The 25425-nt window shown below is 44.2% G+C and overlaps 2 protein-coding genes across 4 annotated transcripts in view; one reads left to right on the top strand and one right to left on the bottom strand.

The window, feature by feature from the left end:
• Nucleotides 1-25425, top strand: part of LOC101946141 (cytosolic beta-glucosidase) — a 92145-nt gene that overhangs the window by 18915 nt on the left and 47805 nt on the right. For 2 of the 3 annotated variants that reach the window (XM_042855422.2, XM_005303446.5), the window contains exons 2-3: nucleotides 17268-17348; nucleotides 22986-23170. In XM_042855422.2, coding sequence (XP_042711356.2) covers nucleotides 23068-23170 — 103 coding nt within the window. In that variant the 5' untranslated portion in view covers nucleotides 17268-17348; nucleotides 22986-23067. The remainder of the gene's footprint in view (nucleotides 1-17267; nucleotides 17349-22985; nucleotides 23171-25425) is intronic. The other variant, XM_065597021.1, reaches the window with a different exon arrangement.
• The window catches only part of ADGRA3 (adhesion G protein-coupled receptor A3), a 182385-nt gene that overhangs the window by 132636 nt on the left and 24324 nt on the right, over nucleotides 1-25425 (bottom strand). The window lies entirely within an intron of this gene.

Raw genomic sequence — 25425 nt, 5'->3', positions numbered from 1 at the left:
CTCATTTCTGGCATTTGCTCCCCCAGTTGTCTGATGTAGCCAATGTAATTTAACCGTCAGAGATGCTGCAAGGCCCTTCAACTTCCCAGCTTTCTCTGATGGGATTGATTAGTATTTCAGGGAATAACTTTGGCATCATAAACCAAGTCCACTGTTGATGATACTATTGTTTATTAACCTCACCTACTTTATATAATGTACCTCTTGAACACAAATGTGAAAAACAGAATGCTTATTTTAGTGTCTTGAGAAGATGCACAGCTGAAGAACTCCTTGCTCCTCTAAATGCAAATGCTATTAAAATCACTTTTTGAGCAATTAAAGAGCATTAGGTAGAGTCTCAGTTAAGATATATTTACCTCTAAAATGTATTCATCACTCTCTTCAAAAGTAAAGCCCTAGAGCAAAATGCATGTAGTTGTCAGCAGCTTCAGTTAAAGCTAAAATTAGCTATGCTGATTAAATGGATTTTGCATAACCTTAACCATTAATCCTTCATATTGGTCTTTTGCTTTGAAAAATCTTGAAGCACCAATAACTTAAAGGTGGCTTACTGAGTCACTTTTTAATGCTATTTAGTTAAGATTTAAACCTTTGTATAGTAGTTAATATTGACACCTTCTTTTACAACAGCCAACCACTTCTTACATGTGCTTGACTAACAAAACAGACCTATTTATTTCAAGGAAAGACTAGCAGCACATGCAGAGCAGATAATTTTAATTTAAAGAATAAAAAGCATACTAATGAGAAGAAATTAGAGGCCACAATAATATATTCTTCAATTTTTGCCATTCTCAATGTACAGCATTCCCTTAAAACTTGCAAATAATATTTCCTTTCATGCTAAGTTTTCATTTGTTTTCACTTGGTGAACATAGGTCCTTATTTTCTAATGCCTAGATTGTCCCCTTATCTGTCTTGGCCAAGCAGGGGAGTAAACCCCATCTGCAGACTTCCCTGGAACTGGAACTTGAGGCTAGGTCTGTTGTGGAGCATAGCTCCTGCTATCCAGATACTCCCTGTGAGCAAGCCGGCGGTGGGGAGGAGGTTGAGCTTTGGATCCTCCTCCATCTTCCAGCCAGACATCAGAGTTGAATTAAGTCACTCCCATTAATGCCTGCATTAACTTTATCTCACCCTAAACCAGAGCAAGAGGGGAGCAGAAGAGGAATTGTACCTCTGAAGGATGTCAGAGGGCACAATGCCTCTTGGGGTGGTGCAACTTGTGCATCTGCTCCTTGCTCAAGCTATGCCTAATGGAACAGTCTAGCTCTATCTGAGCTCCACAGCTCTCTTGGTCAGAGAGCATTATCAATAATGGCATCAAACGTCAAGGAACAACTGTGCATGTCAAGGAACAACTGTCACAGACAGCCTCATTTGGGAGTTTCCATATTCCTGATAGTTATTTTTCATCCTTGAAATAACTGCAAGCAAGGCTGGGGGACTAACTGATTCTCCTTCTCCTTCACCTTAGACACGTTTAGAAAATGTCTAAAAGTGAGCTATTGCAGTGGGGGTAATGATTATAGATCCCAAGTTGGTTTTGCAAGTCAGGCAACTTGAAGAAGTCAATTAGCAAGCAAATTATTAATTAATTGAGCACTTGGTGTTCTTAGTTTTTTATATCAATTAGGTTTTTCCCCTCCATGTTCAAGCATTACTTCATTATTTTTTTTAAATATCACTTAATCAGCAATGAACTCAAATCAGCTGACAGTTGCATTTTGTTTATATATTTAATTAATCAATACAACTAGCTGAAAACCTCCAGCAACATTTATCATGTTATGTTTTGCTGAGTAACTGGCCAAATGATTCAATGGTTCAAGGGTCAATTCAATAAGAAACTGAAGTTAGCTGAAATAGAGGATTTTCTGACTCTTCAGTGGGTGGCCTTGTGGATGATCCATGGTCATATCACTTCACCTTTGTGTGGGGAATCTGTCCCTCTGTGCTATGCCCATTTGGAGGGTGGGCAGGGATTCTGCTAGTATAGCTCCAATGAAGGGACTGTGTTGGGCGGGAGCTGATACTGAGGCACAGAGCCTGTGTGTGGATGGTCCAGCTTCCATTAGATCCTGGAGATGCAAGCTGATCATGAGGAATCTGAGGGCAACACGCCCTGCTTGTTGCAGTGTTTTCTTCCCCTCTGGCCTGCTCCTGGGCTTTTCTACAGGACAACTTAATCTGGACCCTCATTCTTATTTAATGCAAAACACATAAGAATCTAAGGTACCATTAATATGCTGTTACATGTTTAAAAAAAATCTGTATTAAGGGGGAAATAAACAAATGGCTAGAAAATTAATGGCCATAAAGTATTCAATGAAAATATCAAGATCTTGCCGGAAACAAAGGAAGTTGGAATAACATTAACCAGACCTTCTCATGAAATGTATTCCCAACCTGCTTGATTGAATTGATATTCATAACTTTCCTAGGAGAACAATACTTTTGTTTAAATTCTCTCCTTGTATAGCCATTTACAAAGGTATGCTGAATGCAGTAATCCAGCTATATAACAATCACAGGCTTTATAAGCAATATCACATGACAGAGCGTGCTGAAAGACACACATATCTTCAGTCTGTTCTAGACATTACGCCAAGTTTGAGCACTGTAACTACTAGAGAAACATAGATCTCTTAAAGTGTACACACACATCATGAAGTCTTCAAAAAAACCTTTAGAAATAATCTGCATTACATGAATCTGCCTTGAATAGTTAGTAGACTAAATCCTGAGAATGTGTTTAAAAAAAAAAGTTTAAGAAAACCTGTACGCCAGCTATCGTGGCAGTATAACCATGCCAAATGAAACCATTTCAAAAATTAGTTTTTAAAACATCCGCTTCGGTGTGCAGAGGAGAACAAGTTAATAAAATTCAGGGTGTTTTAATATGCTATGACTCTGCTTCACTCAATGCTTCATTTTGCTCTTATTTAGGGCCTGAGTCAATTTCTATTTAAAAATCAATGGAAAGGCTCCTGTTGACTTCATTGAGGGGGGTTTGGTCAGATTCCTATCCTGTCCATATTCCAGATTGGGACATCTTCATTCTAGTTGTATGAAGTTTATTGTTAAGGAAGCTGATGCCCTTTCTGGGAAATGTGACAGCTATATAGAATAGGAACCATGTGTGCTTAAAAGAAGAGATTAGTAAATACAGGAAGAGGTGGTTTAAAAGAGCAACATGACTGTAGTTTTCTTATATACACAGTAGAAAATTTTGTTGAGAATGCATGCAGATAGTAAAGCTTCTTCAGGGCCAGACAAAGAAGCATTTACACAAGAGATCATCACAGAGCTGACTGCCCTGATGCTATTCTTCAGCCCATATATTCAAAGAATGAAGTCTTCTTGAACAACTTCTTTAGTGTAATAGACATAAACATGTTTTTCTGTTGTCATGTTGACAGGGGTGAAAGTGAGCCAGTACGGGCCAGTATGGCGTACCGGTTAGAAGCTGGTACCGGCCCATATGCAGCCGACATTAAAGCGCTGCCACGGCATCACTTTGACATCGCTGCCCCTTTTGCCCCCCCCCCTTTTGGCTAACCTTCTCATGCCAGGGGTCTGCCTAAGGCTGCATTTTTATTTGGGAGGGGAGCAAGTTTCAGCTAAAATGTTCAGCCATTTCTGACAGCAAGGATAGGGGGAAAATACTGTTGTTTTGCCCATCTTAAAAAAAAGTCCTACAAATATTTTGCTGAGGAGCTTTAGTTCCTCCATGATTATGAGCAGAGACTTGAAATTTGGTTCCTGACCACCCTGATATCAGGAAGTATCTTTTGCCATCCCTGTGAAAATTCAGCCAAATTTGGCCAAAATATAAGCCTTTGAAAAATCGCAGTTGACACATGCTCAGTTAATGCTAGAGTAGAGCAGCTAAATTCTCCAAAGATCCTGTCTGCACTGAGCATGCTCCATCCCTCCACAGCTGCTACGTGTCAACTGGATTGTTCATGAACTATCCCCATAGAGAGATTGAGCATGCTCCATCCCCAGATGGCAGCACTTTTCCTGTGACTACCCCTCTTGCTGGTGCTCAATCAGCATGGAGGAGAAGAAGGAAGCAGCCTGAGTGGAATGCAGATGTGGGAAGTGTGGGGCTGGGACAGGGAAGAGATGTGAGATAGGAGCACCAGGAGCAGGAGCTTTAGAGAGAGAGAGAGAGAGAGAGAGAGAGATTAGGGCCTGGAGCTAGGAAGGTGGTGTGAAGGATAGGAGTAGAGGCAGGAAAAAAAGAGTGGGAGCCATGGGGACTGTTTGTCTTTGTCTAGACTGCTCACAGGATTAGGCTCCATACAGGGTAGTGTAAAGTAAATAGTTTTATTTACAAGGTTTTCAAATACACACTCTGCGCTCAACAATCCAGCCTAGCTCAGCATATACACATGCATGTGTGTACAAACAGACCCAGTATATGAGTCCCTTCCTGTGCCTCTTGAAGGGATGATGCACCAGTTAGCTAACAGTGCAGGAATACATCAGTTTCCCCTGTCAACAGAAGAAGTTGGGGGATGTCATTATTAATGCTCCTGCTTAATAATGGTATTAGCAGGGCCGGCTCCAGGGTTTTGGCCGCCCCAAGCAGCCAAAACCAAAAAAAAAAAAAAAAAAAGCCGCGTCCGCGATCGCCGGAGTGAGGGACCGTCCGCCGAATTGCCACCGAATACCTGGACCTGCCGCCCCTCTCCCGACCGGCCGCCCCAAGCACCTGCTTGAGAAGCTGGTGCCTGGAGCCGGCCCTGGGTATTAGGTCATAGTTCTTCCACTCTTTGGTTTTAAATCTTCTCATATGTCTGGAGTGAGTGTTGCTTCCTGTATTTGTAGGCACAGCCGTAGTGCCATCTGGTAATTGTGCGTGTGTTGGTTGTAACTATGTTGTCTCTTCTCTGTGCCTGGTGGGCAGTTATAAAGGGCTTGTTTGTATTGCAGTTAGTATTCTTTTCACCTGCCATTTCAGCATCAGGGGCTGTGTTTTCTCATCAGGCGCGGTTGCACTAATAGGAACATGCCTCAGGGTCTGCGATTTCACCTAAACCAACTGTCCATTCTTGGTCTGTATTACATATGACTTGGATTGTTCCACTGATTCAATTATTGTGCTGGTGTCATTGACCCCTTGAACTTTGCTTGTTATGCTATTAGGTTTTTGTCATGCTCCTCTCTGGTTACTGCCATAGACCTGAATGTCATCAATGATGATTTCAACCCCTCTCTGACCCTCTAGTGTTTTGTGCACCTTTTTCTGGAATATCTTTTGTGCAGATGATATACCAAAGGGCATTCTTTTGAAGCTCCATCTTCTGAATGGAGTGTTGAAAGTAGGTAACTTGCTAGTCTCTTCATCCAGTCTGATCTGCCAGTATCCGGACTGAACATCTAGTACACTGAATACTAGGGAAGCTGTAGTGTTCCCGCAATAATGCTTTTTTGCGGTCTTAAGGGTCTATGCGTATTAGGATCACACAACACCAGTGTTTTTCCTTTCTACTGCAATCATCGAGATCACCCATTCTGATGGTCTCTCCACCTTTTCAGTTATACCCAATTGTTTCATATGCTGGAGTTCCTTATCCACTTTGAGCCTCATTGTTAAAGGCAGTCATCATGATGTGTATACTACCGGCACTGCGCTTGTAGACAGCTTGATTTTGCAATATCCCAGTAGACATCCCATGCCTTCAAACAAAGCAGGAAATCTTTTCTTAATTTCCTTTGCTGTGAAAGGTCCTTTTATGGATTCTCCTTCCCTGAGGATTTTTATTGAGTTTATTGATTTTAAAGCTGTCAGTCCCAGTACTGGTTTTGCTGGTGAGTTTATAACATAGAAATTTAGATTTTAGACTATTTTCCTTATACCTGCATTTAACATTGCCTTTCCCCAGTATATGGGATGGATGCTCTGTACATCCTGATAGTCTTGATGACACCGGATATTAGTGTCCTGGTATGGGCTAGATTTTTCTGATATTCTATATCAGGGATGCAGTTTACTTGTGCCCCTGTGTCAATTTTCAAATGTAATGGGTATTTTTTCTGGATCCATTAAGATAGTTACATATATTTCATCGGTGTCCTTTTCCTTATTCTGTATTGGAGCCAAAAATAATGTTGTGTCTTTGTTATGAAACTCATCTCCTTGGAGCTGTTCTTCAATTGCATGAACTGTGTGCCCCATATTTTTCTGTTGGCCTGACCAGCATGCTCATGCAAAATTATTTGCTTTGTGGCACTTCATGTATATTTTTCCTTCTTTTGGATATTCCTCTTGCTTTGCATGCTGCAGTCCACATCGCTTGCAAAGCTGCTGTGCTGTGTTTTTGGAAAATGCTTCTCTTTTCATGCTGTGTGAGATTGGACTATCATGATTAGTGAAACTGTTGTCAGAGCATAGGCTTAGACTGTGTGGGTGCTCCAGGGCTGGAGCACACATGGAAAAAAAATAGTAGGTGCTCAGCACCCAGCAGCTATTGATCAGCTATTTGGTGGCCCCCGCCGATCAGCTGTTCGGCAGTGGGGGGAGGCGCTCGGGGGAGAGGGTTGAGCGGGGGCAGGAAGAGGCAGAGCAAGGGCAGGGCACTGGTGAGAGGGGGCAGAGGAGGGGTGGAGCATTCACCCAGAAAAATGAAAGTCGGCACCTGGGAGTCAGAGGGCCCATGTTCCCTTGAAGAACTGTTATTGATGAGAACACAGGGGACACGGGGAGTTAGGCTGGAAGCAATGCAGCCACATGGACAGAGCAATGTACAGGGTTTAATATAGTCCCACCTGTTCAACTTAACTGCATTCAGCTTCACTCTTTGCTACCGAAACATGGTGGCAGCAGTGGAGCTGTGCCTTCTCTGCAGTGCAGTCACTGGCAGCGTGAGCCATAGAACTTGGTCTGAAGCCCCCCAGAGCTCTGGATTTTGCAGACACAAACCTAGCTTGATGGACCAGGTGGGAGGAGTTTGAGCTGTACATGGACCTAGCTATTCAGGAGGACAATAGCAGGAAAGCAAAATTATTTAACCTTACTGGGGAACAAAGCAGAGAGAGCTGCACCACCGTGAAGCTCGCCACTGCTTCAAGCCTCACAGCAGTCCTAGGAGTGGGTAAATGAGAAGTGGCCCATGCTAGGACAACAAAGCAGGGAATGTGGCATGTTCAACCATTTTAGTTGTGCGTGCAAGAGCAGAAGTAGATCTCAGAAAGATTCAGTCAGACTTATACAAGAGGGGAATGGCACATCAGATAGTGATGACCACATTACGACTCCTTGAGTCAGATAGTGTAACAGAGATCATTACAGAGCATAGAGACAGAGAGCCATCAGGAGGCCAACTCCATAGGGAGAGAGGAGATTCCACAGAGAGATAGTTTTCTGGAATCAGAGACAGGTGACAGGGAGACAGAGATAGGACATTCATAATGTGGTCACCTGTTGAGGAGACCAAACTATCTCAAAGACTACCTAACCTAACCAGCTGAGTCTGTGGTAAAGATGTGATTCCAACTCAGCAGTGTGCTAGCAATAGGGCTATCATCTTTGAAATGCAAAAAAACTGCCTCCCCCCACAAGGCAAGCCTGCTGCAACCTCACCCCCAAACACAAGGCAACTCCGCAACCCATCCCTTTCAAGGGCCACTTATCTAGAGAGAGAAAACAAACAAACATTTGTTATCAATGATGTTATCAGCACGTTTTGCCAGCCAATTTTTAGTCTGTTTCGTTTAGCCAGTTGTCATCGAATGTGCAGTTTCTGATGCAAGCTTTTTTTTTTTTTCCAGGGGGTATAGTAGGATCACTCGCACCATCGCCCTGATCTTCCATTATTAAAAATGCCTCACATGTCTACTCACTCTTGTGTGACTCAGATCCTCTCTCTCTCACACATACACTTGCATATTGATGGGCAGACAGCTCATCAGCCAGGAATCTTAACTCTGGTTTGGGGGAGGGGGTGAAGGGATCAATAAGGCCTCCCTGCTCCTCCAGCAAATTGATGTGATATGTACGTATTTCGTGGCGCTGGCCTGGTAGCCGGACCTCATAATTGACCAGCCCGATCCGCTGAATGACTTCAAAGGGGCCCTGCCACTTAGCCAAGAGTTTGGATTCTGTTGAGGGCAGCAGGACTATGACCTGGTCTCCATGTTCAAAGCTCTGTAGCTTGGCTCCCTTGTTATACTGTTGTGCCTGTATCTGCTGCGCCTGCCTCAGGTTTTCTCTGGCAAAGGTCTCTAGCATGTGAAGCCTCTCTCGTAGCTATAGCACATATGGACAACCACCCTTGCCTGTGTCTCTTGCCCTTCCCAGCCTTCCTTCAGAAGGTCAAGGGTGCCACGGGGTTGTCTCCTGTGCAGGAGTTCAAAGGGGGAGAACCCTGTTGACACTTGGGGTACCTCCCATATGGCAAACAACAAGTCTGGGAGTAGCGTATCCCAATGTCGCGGGTCCTTTTCCACAAATTTGCATAGCATGCTCTTCAAGCTCTTGTTAAAATGCTCCACCAATGCATCTGTTTGGGGATGGTATAGGGAAGTTCTGAGGGCTCGTATATCTAAGAGATGGAAGAGGTCGGCCATCAAGCAGGAGGTGTTTCCCTGGTCTGTTTAGATTTCACAGGGTATCCCCACCTGGGTGAAGACCTTGATGAATTTGGAGGCTATCTTAGGGGAAGTGGCAGTCTGTAGTGAGACTTCTTCTGGGTATCTGATCGCATAATCCACGATCACGAGGATATATTGGTGGTCAGAGGCACTTTTTTCTAGTGGCCCACCAAGTCAAGTCCTATTCGCTCAAAGGGGATCCCGACCACGGGGAGGGGGGATGAGGGATGCTTTCGGCACTCCTTTTGGGCCCGTGTGTTGGCACTCTGGGCATGAGGCACAAATAATTCTTTACCTCCTGGTGGATACCCTGCCAGAAGAACTGCCGCACCACCCTTCGGAGGGTCTTTTCTCTTCCAAGCAAGGTGTAAAAGGCCCTGGCGCAACTTCCAAGGAACCAGCAGCTGACAGAGTAATTCTCGAGTCTGTGGCTCTTCCACCCGCTGATAGAGGCAGTCTTGTCATATTTCGAACCATGGGCCTTGGGGGAATATCCTCCCCCTCCCCTTGATCTCTAGCGGTGGCCTGCTCTTAGGCATGCAGGGGGTCAGACCAGATGATCATAATGGTCCCTTCTGACCTTAAAGTCTATGAGTCTATGAGTCTATGACTAAGCATAGGGTCCTCTCTTTGTTCCTGGATAAAGTCACCATCACGTTCGAGCTCCAGCTGAGCATCATTGATGGAGGAGTCCATTTGGGTAGGCGGAGGAACCAGAATCAATGTGGACTCTGAGGGCCCTTCCCCCAGGTCATCATCCCAGTCCGTCCTGAGTAGCCCCTTTTTTGTTGGCCCTTTGCCTTCTCCTGTTGGAGGATACTGAGCGAACTCTTGCAGCAGTTCTAGGAACCACGGCCCCCAACCCTGCCCCAGAATCACTGGATAGGCCAGGCTGGGGGGTCACACTGACTGAGAGGTCTGCGCTTTGGTGGCATATCTCCAGCGTCACCCAGGCAGTAGGATAAGAATGTAGGTCTCCCTGGACACATTGTACTTGGATGGGGATTGCATCTGGCTTGAGGTCTGGTACCAGGTTGCCTCAGATGAGAGTTTGGCTACAGCCAGAGTCAATCAGCACTGTAGTAGGAATCCCTTCTATGAGCACCAGGACCTCAAACTTCCCTGGGCCCTTCTTCTGAGCCCGGGGACAGGCTACAGAGGCCTGCCTGTCATTGCAGTCCCTATAGAGACAATCACACCAAAAATGCCCCTCTTGACCACATTCATAACAGTGGTCTCTTGCCCTTCCAGGCGTTCTGGTCAGGTCAGCTCTGTCATAGTTCTCCAGTGGGGCTGGGTGGGGTTTCCCCCAGGCTGGGCAGTCTTTCCCCTGGGTTCCTCAGGATTGTGGGGTTGGGGTTCCGTCATTTTGGCCGCCAAGTAATCCTCCATCAGTCCCACCATTTCTGTAAGCATCATGGGGAAGCGACTATGCACCCACCCTTTACCCCACGGCCAGGAGGATTTGGGTGGACTGGTCCAGAATTACCGCTTCCACCACTTGAGCGCTGAACTGCTTGTCGGGTTCAGCCATTGCCAAGCGCAGTCCAGGAGACATTGAGCCACCGCTTGTGATTTTTTTAGCCGCTAAAAGGTACCGTTCCTGATGGAAGCGCTGGCAGTACGTCTCGGGGTTGATACTGGTCTGGTCTAGTATAGCTGCCTTCATTTTTTCATAGTCCAGGGTGTCTTGGTGGTCAAGGTAGTGGTAAGCCGCCTGGGCTGGCCTCATTAAGTAAGGGGCTAAGAGGGTGGCCCAGTGTCCTTCGGGCTATCACGCAGAGGTGGCCACGCTCTCAAAAGTCACAAGAAAGGCCTTGGGATTGTCCCCAGGCCTCATCTTTGTGAGCTGTAGTGGGAGGCCCGGTGGTAGAGATCCTGGGTCGGGGTCTACTAAAGGGGTGACTGAAGGCCTGCCCAGCTGTAGTAACGCTGCCATTTGTTGGACCAGCCTTTCCTGTTGGGCTTGATGCTGGGTGACCAACTCCCGCATCATCTGCTGTTGTTGGCTAGTAACCTGCTGCAGCAGCTACGCATGTTGCTGTTGTTGCATGCTGCTTGTTGTTGCTGGCTTTCCAGAAGCCATTTCAAGACCGCCTGATTCCATGTTGGCGTCCACTAATTTCTGGTCGCTAAAGAGCTACGGTGGTCGAGTGAGGATGAGAGTGAGGATGATCAGGAAATGATCCCCAAGATTTTGGAGGTTCACCCAGTAGTAGTGTTCTCACATCTTTATGGCAGTGCCTCCTTCTGGGTGTTTGTCGGTTAGTACCCAAGAGCAAGCCAAAAGGGTGGCTGCAGCAGCTATTACTAGGCCTTGTCACCAGCACAAATTGCAAAAATAGCAATTTAGAGAGAGAGAGAAAGAGAGAGAGAAATGGATGCAAAGAAAACCCAGTTTAACTATAAACTCCACTTTTCATTCCATTATATGTTTATAAATGTCTTTAGTGCTTTATCAGAAGAGGAGAAATGTGTATGATTTCATCTTTACTATGCAACCATTCAATTTTCTCTGAACTGAACTAAAACATGAGGAAAGATCTAAAGAGCTGAAATTGAATGAGATATTGTATTCATCCAAGTGACTTTTTTGTTAAGTAGACAACCTCTGTGATGATAAAAAGGTCAATGCCACACCATTATACATACCATATCCTTTAATCTTTTTTCATTTATGTTTTTAAATCAAGCAAGAGACAGCCATGTCAAAGAGTGGATGTATTGAATTTTTTTCTTTTGATTCTATTTGTTTAGCTTCAGGGTCAGGTATGTGTTTTGTGATATTTCCAGAACATCATCATCATCCCCAGACATCACTGCATGTCTGTAGTAGCGCTTGGAACAACAACAAAAATATATAGCATAAGTTATTTGAAAAATAACCTGTATTTACTGGATTCCAAATAGGTATTTAGATTACTTTGTCAAATTAAAGTACTGCTGTGCTACTTATCTCACATTCCAGGTGCTTGCGATAGTGTTTGCTAATATTTTGCAGGATAAAAATGAAGAGTACAATAAACAAGTATTTCTTGCAAAAGCAAAAAAATATTTACAACATAACGGCATAGCACTAATCTTTTGAAAAGTAATATCAACTACTCTCTCTCATAGAGTGCTGCTGCTTAATAGTTGGTAGCATCATCTTGCTGATATATGGAAGTGAATTTTATGTAAATACAGTAAATAAATGTACTTATATAATGGGATTGCTTAAATCTGACTGGTGGCAGAAGTTTTTCAAGTATATTCTCTGAAGTGATAGTCAGCGTCATGAGTCATAGTCAGTGTAATTAGAAATAACATTTATATGAGAAAAGAAAACAAAACATACAGTTTCACTGCTATAAAAGCAAGCCTCGCTATTTATATCTACTTCTGAAAATGTAGTGACTTTGCAATAAATGTAAAAGATGCTGGGATCATTCTTATTGGTTATATTCAGAGTTTGCCCATTGCTGAATCAATCTTAGCAGGTTCCTTTGACTAAGGCTAGGTCTATACTACCCGCCTGAATCGGCGGGTAGAAATCGACCTCTCGGGGATCGATTTATCGCGTCCCAACGGGACGCGACAATCGATCTCCGAATCGGCGCTCTTACTCCACCAGCGGAGGTGGTAGTAAGCGCCGCCGACAGAAAGCCGCAGAAGTCGATTTTGCCGCCGTCCTCACAACGGGGTAAGTTGGCTGCGATACGCCGAATTCAGCTACGCTATTCACGTAGCTGAATTTGCGTATCTTAAATCGACTCCCCCCTGTAGTGTAGATGTACCCTAATATAGCTAAACATGTATGACTTGCACTTGAAAAATATATATGTGAAAGCATATAAATGAAATTATTTAAAATAGAAGTGAAGAGCAGTTTTGTCCTAGGCTGCTAAATTTTGGTGAGGGAAGCTAACATTTCAATAGTGGTCATTGCATATCTCTAGTTTTGGGAATAATTTTATATTAATTGAACATTTATTTCGCTTTTATATTGCAGCAGTTCCTAGCTAGCTGAGATTGGGGTGCCATTCTGTTTAGGTCAGGTTTCGGCAACCTTCAGCATGCAGCCCATCTGGGTAATCCGCTGACGGGACGCAAGACATTTTGTTAACATTGACCGTCCGCAGGCATGACTGCCCGCAGCTCCCAGTGGCCATGGTTCGCCGTTTCCGGCCAATGGGAGTGGTGGGAAGTGGCAGCCAGCATGTTCCTGTGGTTTGTGCCTCTTCCCGCTGCTCCCATTGGCTGGGAACGGCAAACTGTGGGCACTGGGAGCTGCAGGCAGCCATGCCTGCAGACGGTCAACGTAAACAAAATGTCTCGCGTCCCGCCAGCGGATTACCCTGCTGGGCCATGTGCCGAAGGTTGCCGACCCCTGTGCTGTAAGACAGTCCCTGATTTGAAGAGTTTACAATGTAAAAAGATAAGGCGGACAAAGACTGAGGGGGAGGAACAGAGGCACCAAGTTCATATAGCAAGTCAGAGCAAAGCTGGGAAAGGAACCTAGATTTCCTGAGTCTCAATCCAATGTCCCATTCACTGGAGTATATTACCTTCTCATGCAAGTGATCTGCTTAAATCAATATCTGCATACTTTAATTCTACCAAGGAAATGTGAGGGCACTACTTAGAACTAAAATAGAACAAGGTTTCATAGGTGAAAAAAACTTGCCCCAAACATTTGGGGGGGGGGAGGGATAGCTCAGTGGTTTGAGCATTGGCCTGCTAAACCCAGGATTGTGAGTTCAATCCTTGAGGGGGCCACTTGGGGATCTGGGGCAAAATCAGTACTTGGTCCTGCTAGTGAAGGCAGGGGGCTGGACTCGATGACCTTTCAAGGTCCCTTCCAGTTCTAGGAGATGGGATATCTCCATTAATTTCAATTTCAAACACAAGCTGCTACTTACCTGTCAAGAGAAGTGAAGCTACCCTTCCAAAATGACCAGCATGTTAAATAGTGACAGATACTAACTCACATTCCAACAAGTATGTATGTTGTCAAAGTAAAACACTTCAGCCTTTATCTCAGTCACCAGACCTAAATATTTTAAAAAATGTTTTTATCATAAAACACAAACAAAGCATCCTACATATCTATATGTTGGACATGTAGGATCAAATTTTCAATAAATCCCACACCCGACCTCCAGTTCTGTGCAGATACTTGAGCTTTGAGCTTATGCTCAGAAGTGACGAACTCTATCACTTGCATGGATAGGAGACAGCTTTCTGAACTGTAAATGTGATGGTTCTCAAAAATGAGAATGCAAATTACAAATCATAAACAATTTGTATGTGTGGTGTGCATGCATATCAATGGAGGTCAGGTTTTGAAAATTTGGACCATATGTCAAATACATAGACATTTTTTATGTTTAATTCCTCATTCTTTCCAAGCAAAGTATTAAATATCACAACCTACGTGATAAACCAAAATCACTGACCTTGATTTTCAAAAGTGCTAAGCACCCACCAGATCCCGACTGGAGATTAGGGCACTTCTGAAAATCCTAGGAGAGGGAAGAATGAGCTATGGGTGCTTTTAGGCACTGTCCAATGTTAATTGTAAAAACATACTATATTCACATCTTTTTTCCCTCTTCCAAAAGAGGATTCAATCAAATCCACTTAAGGCTTTTAGGTTTCCTTATACTCTTATACATGGAAATATGCTGGGTGTAACAGGTTTCTAACAGATCATCAAAGCTGGTTACAGCAGCACACATGATTAAACACAGCAGATATTTTCCTTTAAAAGTCATATCAAGCTAGTTTGCCTATGCACTTCTACCAACTGTTTGTGCATGCTTGGAAAATCTAGGCAGCTATCTCATCTAGCCTTAGCAAATGGGTGTTGGCTCAGTGAACAGTGTTTTTTTTTGTTTTTTGTTTTTGTTTTTTTTTTTCCCCCTGGCCACCAAGGATTCTGGCCACCAACGATTCTGGGATGTTTTACATTGATTCTCAAGTCCATCAGCTGTGCTGTACATTGTTGACACTTTTAACATGACAATTCATTGTTGTTTTTATACTTGATCACTTAGAAGGTGAGCAATCCAGAAATGCTAGAAAATAGGACAATCTGAGGTGGTATATAAAAAAAGGATGGGTCTCCATGTGCAGGGCTTTGTGTTTGATCTATGCATATGCAAGACTCTGGACCAAAATCCAGTTCTACCTACTAGTGGAATATTATTGTGGCAGTAGCAACGACCAGCTTTTGAATGGCCAGTCCCATTTTAAACTTCAGACAGAGGAAGATAGCCCAAACATTAACAGCACAGGACCACTCATTTGGGAGTATCAGTTCAAGAACAATCATGGCTTTTGAAGGCTGACTACTAACATGGAATACCACTTTGTGGCTCCTACATTTAGCATTTCAAAGTCCAGGCTAGAACATAAGTACAGTTTGTCTAGTGGTACTGAAAATCATACCACATGTTCTGATCATGGGCGCCAACTCTGTGAGTGCTCCGGACCTGGAGCACCCAGGGGGGAAAAATGGTGGGTGCTGAGCACCCACCGACAGCCCCTCCTATCAACTCCCGCTGGGCCCTAGCACCTCCTGCCTGCTGGCGGGCCTGGCTGATCAGCACTTCCCCCTTCCTCCCAGTGCCTCCCGCCTTCCACAATCAGCTGTTTCGTGGCATGCAGGAGGCTCTGGGGCATAAGGGGGAAGGAGTGAGGGCAGGCACACTCGGGGGAGGGGGCAGAATGACCGAACAAGAAGCAATGATCTCAAGTTGCAGTGGGGGAGGTCTAGGTTGGATATTAGGAAACACTATTTCACTAGGAGGGTGGTGAAGCACTGGAATGGGTTACCTAGGGAGGTGATGGAATCTCCATCCTTAGAGGTTTTCAAGGCCCGGCTTGACAAAACCGTGGGTGCAATGATTTAGTTGGTGTTGGTCCTGCTTTGAGCAGGAGATTGGACTAGATCATCTCCTGAGGTCTCTTCCATCCCTAATATTCTATGATTCTATGAATGGGGCGGGAAGATATGGGGCGGGGGTGGAGCAGGGGCGGGAAGAGGCAGGGCGGGTGGGGGGAATAGGTGGGTGAGGGTAGGGCTTTGGGGGATGGGGTGGAGTGGGGGCAGGGCCTGGGGCAGAGCCGGGGATCGAGCACCCCCCGGCACATTGGAAAGTCGATGTCTGTGGTTGTCATTACCATAGGATAACCTTCCTCAGCTTTCCCTATCACCCAACCACCTTCTTGATCCTCTCCTTCATTGGCATGTGGTCTTGCAGCTATGTCTCCCAGCTTTCTGAAGTACTTTCTGACAGCTAAACATGCCTAGCTCATTTAACTTTCCTTCATAAACAGATCCCTCCAGCTACATAACAATTTGTTGCTGTTCTCTGGATATTCTCCAGGTGGTCTGTTTTTCTGGTTGTAAGTTGCCCAGAGCTAAATTCAGTATTCCACTTTCAGTGGCACAAGAGCTGTATTAAGATGGGCCATTACTTCCTTGCTCTGTGACATCACTCTGAATACCCAGCCTAAAGCTTCACTGACTTTTTTGCTGCCATATTGGATTCCAAATTCATATCTAATTTCTCAAAATTCTTATCTCTAAATCTCTTTTGGCATTATTGCTCTCCAGATTTCTACCTCTCTCTAAATATTTTTCAGTTTTTTTACCCAGATATCATTTTGCGATTTTCCTAGCTGAATCTCATTGTTACATTCTGCCCATGTTTCTAATCTAACTCTGCCCCTTTGTATTTTCTCCATCTTCAGTAGTGTGCTCAGCTCCTCCCATTTTAATATATCTTCAGATTTCATTAATGTACTATTTACTCCCTCTTCTAGCTCATTATTGAAGCTATTAACCAGGATTAGAAGTAATTCCAATCTGCATACTGCACTGAACAACTCCCCTCAAAGTTATTGTTTATTATTACTCTTCACTGCAGTCAACATGACTTATCTTCAAACCAATTTGAATTAAGTTTTGAGAACAGGATTTTCAAACACTATTGTGATGCTGACAGGCCAGATGTCAGCTCTTGCCCAGGCTGCAGACATTAGCTAAGAACTAACAAACTCATAGCTGAAGACCAGACCAGTTCACCCGTATTTTAATTTTGCTTAAAGTAGGTAGAAGTCTTATAAGAATGTATTTAGTGCTTAGACTCTAGGAAGTGCTTGTAAGTTGCTGCATACATTAATTTCACTTTGATGTCGGTATTCCATGTTATAAGAAAATATGTAAATTTTGCTTTATAACTTTGAAAATGTTTGCTCCGAACTTGTGACCCCAGGCACTGGAATCATTCCCCCTGCCCATTCACAAGGATTATCAAAATCAAAAGAGGCCATCAAGGAACATTGAAATACAAAGGATTCGTTAATGGCCCTATTGCACCTTGGAAATGTTACATTCAAGGAAGCTCATTCTATGAACTTGAAACTTAATGAAGGAAATAAAACAAAGACACAGGAAAAATTTCCATCTCTCTTTGCTGTTTTGAACTCTGATAGGACTAGAGACTCTAAACTGAGTCAGAGATCCCCAGGAGTTAAGCCTGGGTCTGCCCTGAACTTTGAACTGACGGATCATTACAACTCTGTCACTCTTAGGATTAGGTAATAACTCATTTGTGTGTATATGTTTGCTTGCTTTAACCTGTAAATAACTCTCTATTTCTTTTTACTAGTTAATACACCTTTCAATCGTTTATTACTGAATTGGCTACAGACGTTGTCTTTGGTGTAAGATAAAGGGTAATTGATCTGGGGTAAGTGACTGGTGTCTTGGGACTGGAAACAACCTGAATATTGTGTGATTTTAGGTGTAAGTGACCATTTATCACTATGTCCAGTTTGTCTGGGTAGCAAGATAGACTGGAGAGCCTAAAGGGACTGTCTGAGACTCCATGGTAAAACAGGTATAATAATCCAGGAGTGCACATCTGTTACTAGTTTGGTGATTCACAGATTCTAGGGCTGGAAGGGACCTCGAGAGGTCCATCGAGTCCAGTCCTCTGTCCGCATGCCAGGACCAAATCCCTGTCTAGACCATCCCTGATAGACATTTATCTAACCTACTCTTAAATATCTCCAGAGATGGAGATTCCACAACCTCCCGAGGCAATTTATTCCAGTGTTTAACCATCCTGATAGTTAGGAACTTTTTCCTAATGTCCAACCTAGACCTCCCTTGCTGCAGTTTAAGCCCATTGCTTCTTGTTCTATCCTTAGAGGCTAAGGTGAACAAGTTTTCTCCCTCCTCCTTATGACACACTTTTAGATATCTGAAAACTGCTATCATGTCCCCTCTCAGTCTTCTCTTTTCCAAACTAAACAAACCCAGTTTTTTCAGCCTTCCTTCATAGGTCATGTTCTCAAGACCTTTAATCATTCTTGTTGCTCTTCTCTGGACCCTCTCCAATTTCTCCACATCTTTCTTGAAATGCGGTGCCCAGAACTGGACACAATACTCCAGCTGAGGCCTAACCAGTGCAGAGTAGAGTGGAAGAATGACTTCTTGTGCCTTGCTCACAACACACCTGTTAATACATCCCAGAATCATGTTTGCTTTTTTTTTTTTTTTTTTTTTTTTTAAATGGAGTTATCCCATCTCCTAGAGCTGAAGGGACCTTGAAAGGTCATTGAGTCCAGCCCCCTGCCTTCACTAGCAGGGCCAAATACTGATTTTGCCCCAGATCCCTAAGTGGCCCCCCTCAAGGATTGAACTCACAACCCTGGGTTTAGCAGGTCAATGCTCAAACCACTGAGCTATCCCTCCCCCCAACAGCATCACACTGTTTTGCAACAGCATCACACTGTTGACTCATATTTAGCTTGTGGTCCACTATTACCCCTAGATCCCTTTCTGCCGTACTCCTTCCTAGACAGTCTCTTCCCATTCTGTATGTGTGAAACTGATTTTTCCTTCCTAAGTGGAGCACTTTGCATTTGTCTTTGTTAAACTCCTGTTTAACTCAGACCATTTCTCCAATTTGTCCAGATCATTTTGAATTATGACCCTGTCCCCCAAAGCAGTTGCAATCCCTCCCAGTTTGGTATCATCCGCAAACTTAATAAGCGTACTTTCTATGCCAATATCTAAGTCGTTAATGAAGATATTGAACAGAGCCGGTCCCAAAACAGACCCCTGCGGAACCCCACTCGTTATGCCTTTCCAGCAGGATTGGGAACCATTACTAACAACTCTCTGAGTAGAGTTATCCAGCCAGTTATGCACCTACCTTATAGTAGCCGCATCTAAATTGTATTTGCCTAGTTTATCGATAAGAATATTATGCGAGACTGTATCAAATGCCTTACTAAAGTCTAGGTATACCACATCCACAGCTTCTCCCTTATCCACAAGACTCGTTATCCTATCGAAGAAAGCTATCAGATTGGTTTGACATGAGTTGTTCTTTACAAATCCATGCTGGCTGTTCCCTATCACCTTACCACCTTCCAAGTGTTTGCAGATGATTTCCTTAATTACTTGCTCCATTATCTTCCCTGGCACAGAAGTTAAACTAACTGGTCTGTAGTTTCCTGGGTTGTTTTTATTTCCTTTTTTATAGATGGGCACTATATTTGCCCTTTTCCAGTCTTCTGGAATCTCTCCTGTCTCCCATGATTTTCCAAAGATAATAGCTAGAGGCTCAGATACCTCCTCTATTAGTTCCTAATATCTAATTATAGAACACACCACCAGTGTTTGTCCTGTTTTTGACAGTCTGCCCTGAGATTGGCACTCACAGTCGTGGGCCTCTCCAGACAGTGTGACAACTATATCATAAAATTTACTAAAATTCGGATACGTTACAGTTTAGCTCCTGCTTGCCATTCATTAATTTATGCAGAATACAATTGTTTGTCTGGAAGTCCTGAAGATATTTAGTAACTTTGTTTTCTCAAAATCTGTTCCATTATTTTACCAGGGATAGTAATTAAACTTGAATGGCAATTTCCACTTTTCAGACAAGCCTCAGGATCTGTGAATGTCCATATTCAGCAGTTTCAGTAATAAAGTCTTGCTTCATAAGCAACTCTGGGTCTGTTCTGTTTTTGGATTGGAGAGTTGAGGAGAAGAAACTTGCATTTCCATACCAGCATAGTGAAGTGTCTGTCTAATTGTGTCATGATGAGAATTAATTTTTTTAAATAACAATAATCTGGGATTAGAAAAGGCAGATCCAATCAGGGATAGTTCATTTTAAGGATACATCTTTGTTTATAATAACCAGTTCAGCCCAACCGTACAGACAAAATACCAAAGCAAAACTCTGCTGCCTTCATCATAGAGCTTGTCTACACCTAAAAGGCTTCAGCGGCGTAGATGCACTGATGCAGCTGCATCACTGTAGCACTTGAGTGAAGACTCAACCTATGCCAAAGGGAGGACTTCTCCCATTGGTGTAGGTACTCCACCTCCCTGACAGGTGGTAGTTATGTTGACAGGAGAAGCCCTCCCATTGACATAGCACTGTCTACACTGGGATTTAGGTCCATATAACTGCATTGCTCAGACCTGTGTATTTTCCACACCCCTGAGCAAAGTAGTTATACCGACATAAATTGTGAGTGTAGACCAAGCCCTAGTGAGATACATACATTCTTGATTGGGTTGGTGACTAGCCCTTGAATTAATTACTTTCAGGCCTCACTGACTCAATAAGAAAAATACCTATCTGGGTACATCGAAGTAAGGACCAGCTCAGTCTTGTTCTGGGAAAGCCTGGTTCAAGTCCATCCAGCTGAACTGTGGTCTGTGCCACTGCAGGTTTAAAAACAAAAATGAGCCTGGGCTGGAACCAATGTGAATTTGGGTATGGATGTGCAAAGTTACTAGTTAGATTCAACTCTGGATTTGTATTAGGCTCCAGACAAAACACTGGAATATTGGATTTCACATTGGATTGGGTTTGCTAGAGTGGGGAAAGAAAAAGCTGGGAGTGAGGCTGGAACAGTTTGCTACTAAATAGCATGGGGGCAAGAAGAGACTGTCTCCAAGTCCTGCATCTTTGGCCTGGTCTACACTAACCCCCCAATTCGAACTAAGGTACGCAACTTCAGCTACGTGAATAACGTAGCTGAAGTTGACGTACCTTAGTTCGAACTTACCGCAGTCCAGACGTGGCAGGCGGGCTCCCCCGTCGACTCCGCGTACTCCTCGCGCCGAGCAGGATTACCAGAGTCGACGGCGAGCACTTCTGGGTTCGATTTATCGCATCCAGACAAGACGCGATAAATCGAACCCAGAAGTTCGATTGCCTGCCGCCGAACCAGCGCGTAAGTATAGACAAGCCCTTTCTGTCTCTGCCTACTTTTCAGACATAGTCTGTTATTTCATCATACCACACACACTCTGATTGATTAATGATGGCAGATTTAGTGGCCTGTCTGTCCTCTTCTACCACAGCTATGTCCAGGCCCCTTTCCATGCTGCCTGTTGTACCTAGGATACCTTCCTTGAACTGGTTCCCCATATCACTGCCCTCCATGGGTTCAGATCCTTCCTTAAGACCCACCTCTTCCACAACACCCACAAGAGTCAATAGCGATTCTTTCTTGAATAACCTATTTTGTATGTTTTACAGAGCTGCATATTCTTACTACAGTGACAACTGTCTGCCATTTCCCCACTCCCATTGTTTAGTTCCCCACATATTATGTCACGTATGAAATTGAATTGTGTGTTCTACTGGGCAGGGACTTTGTGCAATCTACAATCTTTGTGAGGCACCTAGTGTAATGTTGACTGTTGTAAAATTATACATAGTTATTCTGATTCATGCACACCCATTAATCAAGATTTATTATGTCCCATGGTGAGTTTCATAGCTAACACCTAATGCTCACCTTCTTGGATGTTGCAAGGTGCTATCTGGTATTAACCGCTGTGAACTTAAATTAACACTTTAACAATTTTATCAGTACATTTCCAAGAAGGCTGCTTCCATGGGAAGAGTTGCTAATACATTGCATCATTTCCCCCCCTATTTATATAAAATGTGTAAAGGAGAATGGATGTTTGACAATACCATACATCAGCACATGCTTTTGGAACATGTTTGTATGAACTGCCTCAGTCCCCCTTAGTTCCTTTGTATTCCAGGGATATTACCTCTAAAGAGTGAACAAAACTTTGAGAGATATTTGAGGAAATGCGCTCCTGTTGTGAAACGATTTATTTTATATTGTATCAGCACAGTCTGGCTCTATAATGTGCACTTTTGGAATTAATTCAACTGTTCTACAACTTTATCCTGACCTTTTTTCTGATAAAAGTTGCTTGTTTCTTTAAAAAAAAAAAAAAAAAAAACACCAACAAAAAAACAGTTTTGGTAAGAGATTGCACATAACTGCATACATGCTTTTCAGGCAATGTCAATTTTTTGTCTGATTTACAATGCTATATAAATTATTATTAATGTGTATGATGCATTGCAGTGGTAGATCTGTTTGTAACAGATCCCCACCTAGAAACGTTTATCAATCAAAGGGTACAAGCAAAGGCAAATAATGCAACACAAGACAGAAATACAAGGAGTTGGGTGTCATGGCTAGCATCTGAATTTCTAGAAGGCGTATGTAGCCCAGTGGTCCAATAAATGGGGATACTGACCTTAGCGTAAATCAATATGTGTTTACTGTAATCCAGAGAGGGAAAACAGCTCTTGCAGTGCCTGAAAAATAAGTTGCAATAGTGCCATCTAGTGTGCCATGTCTGAAGTTTCACACATTTCAGTTAGCTAGGGGCTTATACTTTCAGTCTAAGAGTAAGGGAGCCTCTCTGGGGTGCGAAAAGAGGCAGAGGGCAGCAGTTTTGAGTGTTCGTCTATAGAGGGCCTCCTCAGACTCTCTTTGACCAGGTGCAGTGAATACCTAACCCTAGATAAATAGAGGAAACATACAGCAGTCACAAGCCTGATAGTTACAATTCCACATACTGGGGGCAATGGCCCTTCCCATGTGCTGCAATGTGATCAGACCAGACCAGATCTGGGCCAGGTACGGAGTGGGGACGTGGCGGGGACTCAGTGCCAGAAAAAGAGTGGGGTCCAGGTTTGAGTGACTTACAGGAAAGTGGGAGGAGCTTCTGTCTGGGTGGCTCAGCACCTTATTCTGAGTAAGTAGCTCTAGATATGGGTAGTCTGGCAGCTTACATGGGCAGGGAAGGACAGAGGCCTGATCTGGACAGCCCAGTATCTTGCACAGGAAGGAGCTACTTATATGCGAGGCCCTTGTAGCTTGCTGCACTGCTGCCCCTCCCCTTTCAGTGTGCGTGGAAGGCTGAGCTAAGCCTCTGTGTTCAGATCATGAGACATGCAAGATATGGTTGCACCAATTTGTCCTTCAGAGAGTGAAGCTGCTCAGGGTTTATGTTTCTGTGTTTGTGTTTGATACAGAATCTGCGTATGACAAGTGGAAGAGCAGTCTGTCCAGGAAGCACGGTGTCAGCCCCACAGGAGGCCCAGATTCACCAGCCACATGACTTCAGCTGCTCCTGCCCCTTGTGGCTGGCACCCAGAAGACATTTCTTTCCCCAGCGGATTTGCTTGGGGTGCTGCTACAGCAGCTTATCAAGTTGAAGGTATCAGATTTCCACATGCCAAAGGAAGGAAGAAGGGGGGTTAAATAGTTTTAAAGCACAGATGGGCCCCAAGTCATGAAGTCTGGATCCAAAAATCAGCAATATTGAGAGGACAGGTGGAGGGGATGGGATTCCATGTTCCATTTTGGCCCATTGCATAGTTTTTAAGTCTTGTGTGGCTCCATGTGACATTTCTCACTTAACTGCTCCTTGCCCTGAACAGTTGGGGTGGGAAAACCTATCCCCAAACCCCAGAAACAAGACCAGATGGCAGGTGGGGAAAATAGGTGTGCGTCCCTCCTCCCAGTGATCAAGGTGAGAGAAGGAAGCAGCAGCAGGTTACATTCCCACTAGGCTTTCACTCCCTCCTTTCTGTTGGGGTAGACATGAGCAGATTGCTTGGCTCGCAAGGGCCTCTTCATGCCCTAAGAAGTGAGAACAGGTGTGCATATAGGTGACAGTCATAATTAATTCCCCAGAAGCAGGTGTTGGGGGGAGAGTCACAAGTAAGAACCCATCTCCTGGAAGCATGAAGGACACCAAACTGGAAGGTCAGTGCTAGGCCTTTGGGATCCCCTTCCACGGTGGGCAGGATTTTCCTGTGCTCAGTAGAAGCCTTGCCTACATTTCCTGGGACTTCCATGATCACAGGGAAATTCATCCACTGGTGCCGAACTTCTTCTGGAATCTGCTTTTAGTAAGCAGAGCTCAGCCATCCTCAGTTTGTGAGTATGTCCTTCACATAAACTTCTATAGTACCTATTCAGAGGACTGAATGACAGTGATCATCTCTGGTGAATCCCCATGAACAGATGGAGGGTAGGTCACTGACCATTCCATGAGATTGTGAGAGGGTATGGGATAAGGCTCCCAGACCTCCCACATGTTTGTGGGTGTAGCTGGGGCTTGGGAGACCAGCAGGGTAGGGACACCAGAGCCAAAGCAGTTGTTGGCTTATGGATGAGGGAGCAGTGTAAAGTAGAAGGGCCCAGCAAGTGTTTGTTAGTTGGCACCATGGGGAAGTTGGGGGCACATGGAATCCGGTGTTAGTGAGAATGATGTGTACAGAGGAGGCTAGGGGAGCAGGTTTGGAGTATATGAGGTGGGTGTTGGAGGCAATGGGGTTTGGAGAGACAGTGTCCCTGTAGAGATAGGAGACAGTAGAAAGCAGGTTGATGAGAAGATGACAACACTTCAGGGATTTGGAGGAGCCTCAGGCAAGTGATCTGACTGGGGCAACTGGAGGAAAGGCTGCGGGGGAACCCTTGAAGACCAGAGAGTGATAATCAAAGCTTGGAGCAATGGAGGGAAGGAGATTGGGGAACTATGACCTCTTCACTCTCTAAAACCCGGTAAATACAATATCAGGTTTAAAACACCATCCTTGGGGCTTAATTCTAAATCCTTTTCGTATCTCTCAAGATGGGCAGGTCTCAAACCACAGAGGGGGAAACAGCATAAATTCAGCTTTACCTGCAGGTTTGAGGTGGTGGGGAACTCGGGGAAGCCCAGCCTCCTGTCTCTTTCTTACCCATTTTCTCCTGCTGAGGACAGCTTCCATGGGCCCTGGGGGAGTGTAGGAACTACTCCTTTATTCTCTGGGCTGAAATTCACATGGAAGTTTAGTAATATATCACATCCTGCCTTTTGAGTGGCTAGATGAGTATTGGAGCAGCACTGGGTCTGCAGATTCCTTAGGTGGCAACTGGTGCCATGCATGGCATAAGAAACACTTGGTGAATCATGAGCATCAGAGGCCCACACACACTGCAGAATTTACCACCCATGGAGGGCGCCATTGGCAGGACATTGCTAATCCTGATTGATCTGGACATACTACTTTAATCTGGAAAAGATACAAGAAAGTTGTCTGTCAACTAAGTGGAACTCCAACTAGATGCTGCTACAGATCCTGTTTCCTTATGCTGGTCCTGGTCCTGACCCCAGCATTTATCTCCTGGCTCTGATACCAAGTTTATGATTTGGTTTTGCCTCCTGCTTCTTATTTCTGGTTACCTGACTCTAGATTGACAAATGACTTTGATTCCTGATGTTTTGCCCTGTCTTTATCCACTAGGCTGGCTTTTTCTTCTTCTAGCATTTGTAGTGCTTGCTAAGCCACCCGGAAGAGGCTTCATCTGCAGAATGAAGGGCCCTAAGGCCACCATGATGTGACGGGTTGGACTCCTTGGGAAGCCACCTGATATGCTGAGATACCACTGAGTCTACCTCTTCTGCCAGCATGAGCTCCCTTT

This window comes from Chrysemys picta, chromosome 5 (assembly GCF_011386835.1).
Source record: "Chrysemys picta bellii isolate R12L10 chromosome 5, ASM1138683v2, whole genome shotgun sequence".
Taxonomy (NCBI): domain Eukaryota; kingdom Metazoa; phylum Chordata; order Testudines; family Emydidae; genus Chrysemys; species Chrysemys picta.
Note: the sequence above shows the minus strand (reverse complement) of the source record. Positions and strands in the feature narration are given on the sequence as shown.